Genomic DNA, 4,086 nt, shown 5'->3' on the forward strand with positions numbered 1-4,086 from the left:
TTCTTCCTCTATGCCTCTATATGTGGAATTATCAATCCATCTTTCAAGTTCTAACATAATCGATCTTACTCTTCTTCTCAGCCTCTCTATTCGTTATCGTTTCACTCCCACTCTTAATTCTAAGGATTTCTAAAATTGATTCCAATGATTTCTGATTGCATTTGATTCCAACAATTTCTAATTGCACTTGATTCCAACAATTTCTAAAATTGCAAGGTGATCGTTTATTATTTCACTAATCCCTAAGGTGTATATGCATATATGTTGATGTTGAAAAGATTTTATTGATTGGACATCGATTTTTGTGAGTATACACGGAACAACACTATCGGTAAAAGATGGAGATGGATTGAACAAACACCTAATTTATCTTTGGTGTTGAGTAGTGGTAAAGATGAAGAGATGCAACATTAATCATTGTTTAAGAGTGGTAATTTTGGGGGAGACTAGCAACATGGGAATTTGAGGAGTGTCTATCCTCTTTTTTTACTTTTATTTATTTTTAATAATCAAAGTTAGTTTAAAAAAAATACAAAAAAGTTAAGAAAGGATAAAATAGTCATTTTATAAAACTCAAAAAACATTGCTACAAGTTTTAAAAACCATAGGGATCATTCTGATAAAAAATTTAACTTGAGACCGAGTTTGGGACTCTTAACAAACCATGTTAACCATTCTTATAGTTTTGTCTATTATATTTCACCCACGTGAAGCTTCGGATCAATCTAAAATGCTAAAAACCCCTCTCCCCTCAAAGCTTGGTAATTGTATTTACTGTCATTAATTTTGAATTTGTTTTTATACACTTAATGTATATCCGTATACCCAAAAAATATAAAAAATGTATATCATGATCAAGAAAAACTACTTTGTGCTTTTTTTTTTTTTTTTTTTTTTTATTGAGAAAAGTCTATTGGTTTTTTGGAAAAACTAGGAAAAGTAATTTTTAAAAGCTCCTTATTTTATCTATGCCAAGAAGTCAAAGGTGTTCGATGAAATCAAACAAAATTCCAATTTATTGGTATTTTAAAAAAGCCATTTAAAGCTTAAAGTGAATATGTGAAGATGTGAAGATTGAAGTGAATATGTGAAGTCACAAACACCCTGTAAAAGATATGAAGATTGAAGTGAATATGTGTCTGGTATATATGATCGATCCAAAATATATTATAACATGTTTTCATCATACATATATAACAAGTCTAGATACATGAAGGGTCATGATTCGATATCCTAATTAAACGACCTCCATAAAATAAAATAAAATAAAATAAAAATAGTACTTTGGAGGAACGAAGGTCTTCAGATGATCAATCTGAATGTTGATCTTAATCCTCGTACGTACGGCACTCATCGGTCTCTGGGTTGTCCTTGCAGTAAGTCTCCAAGGGGTCGGCGTCTTTCGCCTTGTCTCTGGCATGGCTAGAAGCAGCACTCAGCTCTTCCACTTCATCCCACGCCGCCACACACTCACCGCTGACAGGGTCATCTGCACATGACTCCTTGGCGTTCTCGATGCTGGAGGCTATCTTCTCCGACAAACTTTCAGGTGCCGCCCTCACCGGCATCAAATACATCCTTCCTGAGCTCATCATCCTTGAAGTTGTAGGCATCTTCACCCATGAGGAGACCTTGGGTGAGTCTGATGATGGGCTGGCAAAAACCCGAGGGATTGAAAGACTAACACCAGCCATTGTTGCCATTGTTTATCGGTTTCTTTGATGCAAACTACCAAAGGATTGGTTATTATGATAAATAAGGGTAAGGAAATAAAGATATATAATCGGAGTACCTCATGATTTCGATTTTGGAGCACATGTTTCTTATCATCTATCAACCAATAATGCGTATCCACGTCCACTCTAAAGCCAGCGATATTTTTTTTTAATAAGATATTTTTTCTTTAATAATATCTTTTCTTGGGCCACCCAAACTGAGTACTCAAATTTCCTCTTGACAACAAAAACCATAGAATTAGCATGCATATATCAACCCTTGCTTATATCCTTACAAATGAGTGTTTTCTTCAACATAAATACACAAGAGTTTCCGCTAGCTCTTTAATAATTTCATAAGACTTGTACTTCTCACACTTTTGCTATTTAAATAAAAGATTATTATTATTATTATTATTATTATTATTGCTCTTTCATCTTTAATTATAACTTAAATGTAATAAGTGTGGATATCATGCTTCGCTATATGATATTCAAGTATTTAAGGTTGCTTAATGTAACATCCGATTTAAACTTCTAGTATACCTAAAAAAATTTGTTTTTAAATTTATAAAACAACCTGGTATACGATAATGTTAAATAATTAGATACAAGTAGGTATCAATCATTTACAATCAATGGATGACACGATATTTGAATCGGATTGACATTACAACGGTCGTGAATTTAAAACAAAAAATCACGTAGTTCCTAAATTAAGCGAAATCAATAAAAAAATTCAACAATACTTTTGGGGTCGGGTTGGGTCAGCTCATGTACCTTAAAAGAACTGAATAATCGGCGCATGTTGTGCCACCAATTAAAAATTTTAAAAAACCTGATTGGAATTTAACTAAAAAAGTTATACGATTTAACAAAAATTAGTTGATTATTAGTCCATTGATAAAGCGGCGAACGGAGAAGGAGAGTCTTTGATATGTGGGCTATCATTTTATTAGAACAACTTATTTATTATTTAATATTTTGAAAGTACAGACTAAGAGTAATTAACTTTTTGTTATCAATATCATAATTTAAAATAACAAATTGTTATTAATAATTTATATTTTTCTCCTTTTAAAATGGTTTTTTAAGAAATTTAAAAAAAAAGAAACAAACTCAAGGTAGGTCCTCTATTTTTTATAAGGTAGTTCATAATTTTTCTACTATATACATTGTAAATGAAAGGGCTAATATCATAAAAACCCTCAAGTTTTCATGAAATTTTCGGTTATATCTTAAGTCCAATTTTATGTCCATAAAAACCGCACATTTGATCAAAAATTGTCATAATTGCCCTATTTTCCGATTTTACCCTTCTATAGCATTAGGGGGTGCTTGGTTCAGTGGTTTGTTGTTCATCACCATAGAAGCTTAAAGATATGGTATTCATACTCAACAAACCATATATTGAATCAATAAAATTCCATTTAACAATATCTGTTTGGTCTCAAGGAATCAATTCCCATGAACAAGATCATCCATTCGTAACCCAAAAACCACCACCACCTGTGATATGCATCACCATCACCATCAAATATCAAACATCACTGCTACCATCCCTGAAATCCACCACCACCACCACATCTACATTGACATCATCCACCACCACCACCTCCCTTTCTTACCCATATCTAAACTCAGTGCCCAAAATGATGTCATGGGTGCTCAAACCTAAAAATTAAACCCAACTATGATAAATTGATACCCAAAATTTTAACTCAAAAACCACAACAGATGAAATCAAAATCGTGGTTAGCAACACAAATGCACAAACTTGAAATTAAACCTAAAGCAAAACTTACATTTTTTTTGCTCTAAGGTGAAGGAGATGATGGTGATGAACAATTATGGGCAGCGGTGGGAAGTGGGTAAAGTCGTAGAAGTTTGCATTAGATAAACAATCAGGGGCGACGACAAACGTTGGGTTTCATGGCAGTGGTTGGGAGAAATGGGGATGGAATTCTGGGGAAGAAATGTTACATCGTTCGATTCATTGGACTTGAGGTTCGATTCAGAGGGGAGCATCGATCTTCAGGGGGTACTCGTCGGTTTGCTCAACAATCGAATGAGGTGTTGCAACGGTGGTGAGCATGAGATGGCAGCCGGTAGGTTTCTGGCTCGTTTTCTCTTGGCAGGAAGCTCACCGGTGGAGTTAATTTTGGTCTCCAGCAGCAATAGAAATCCAGCAAGCGGTCATGGTGTTTGGGTGACAATTACTTAACAACAAACCACTGAACCAAACACCCTTAATGCCATAGAAGGGTAAAATCGGAAAATAGGGCAATTATGAGAATTTTTGCCCAAATGTGCAGTTTTTGTGGACATAAAAATGGACTTAGGATATAACCAAACATTTTTTGAAAAGTTG

At 34.0% G+C, this 4,086-nt stretch overlaps 1 protein-coding gene across 1 annotated transcript; it reads right to left on the minus strand.

The window, feature by feature from the left end:
* Positions 1-1,122: 1,122 nt before the first annotated feature.
* On the minus strand, positions 1,123-1,763 carry LOC144997109 (calvin cycle protein CP12-1, chloroplastic-like). The gene has a single exon (XM_078956938.1). It carries the CDS (start codon positions 1,701-1,703, stop codon positions 1,329-1,331), a length of 375 nt encoding a protein of 124 aa, XP_078813064.1. The 5' UTR covers positions 1,704-1,763; the 3' UTR covers positions 1,123-1,328.
* Positions 1,764-4,086: the final 2,323 nt, after the last annotated feature.

This window comes from Lactuca saligna, chromosome 5, assembly GCF_052625555.1.
Source record: "Lactuca saligna cultivar CGN05327 chromosome 5, ASM5262555v1, whole genome shotgun sequence".
Classification (NCBI taxonomy): Eukaryota; Viridiplantae; Streptophyta; class Magnoliopsida; order Asterales; family Asteraceae; genus Lactuca; species Lactuca saligna.

What these genes read in the sequence shown, in the direction of transcription:
- LOC144997109 (XM_078956938.1), bottom strand. Translation starts at nt 1,703, where the DNA reads ATGGCAACAATGGCTGGTGTTAGTCTTTCAATCCCTCGGGTTTTTGCC.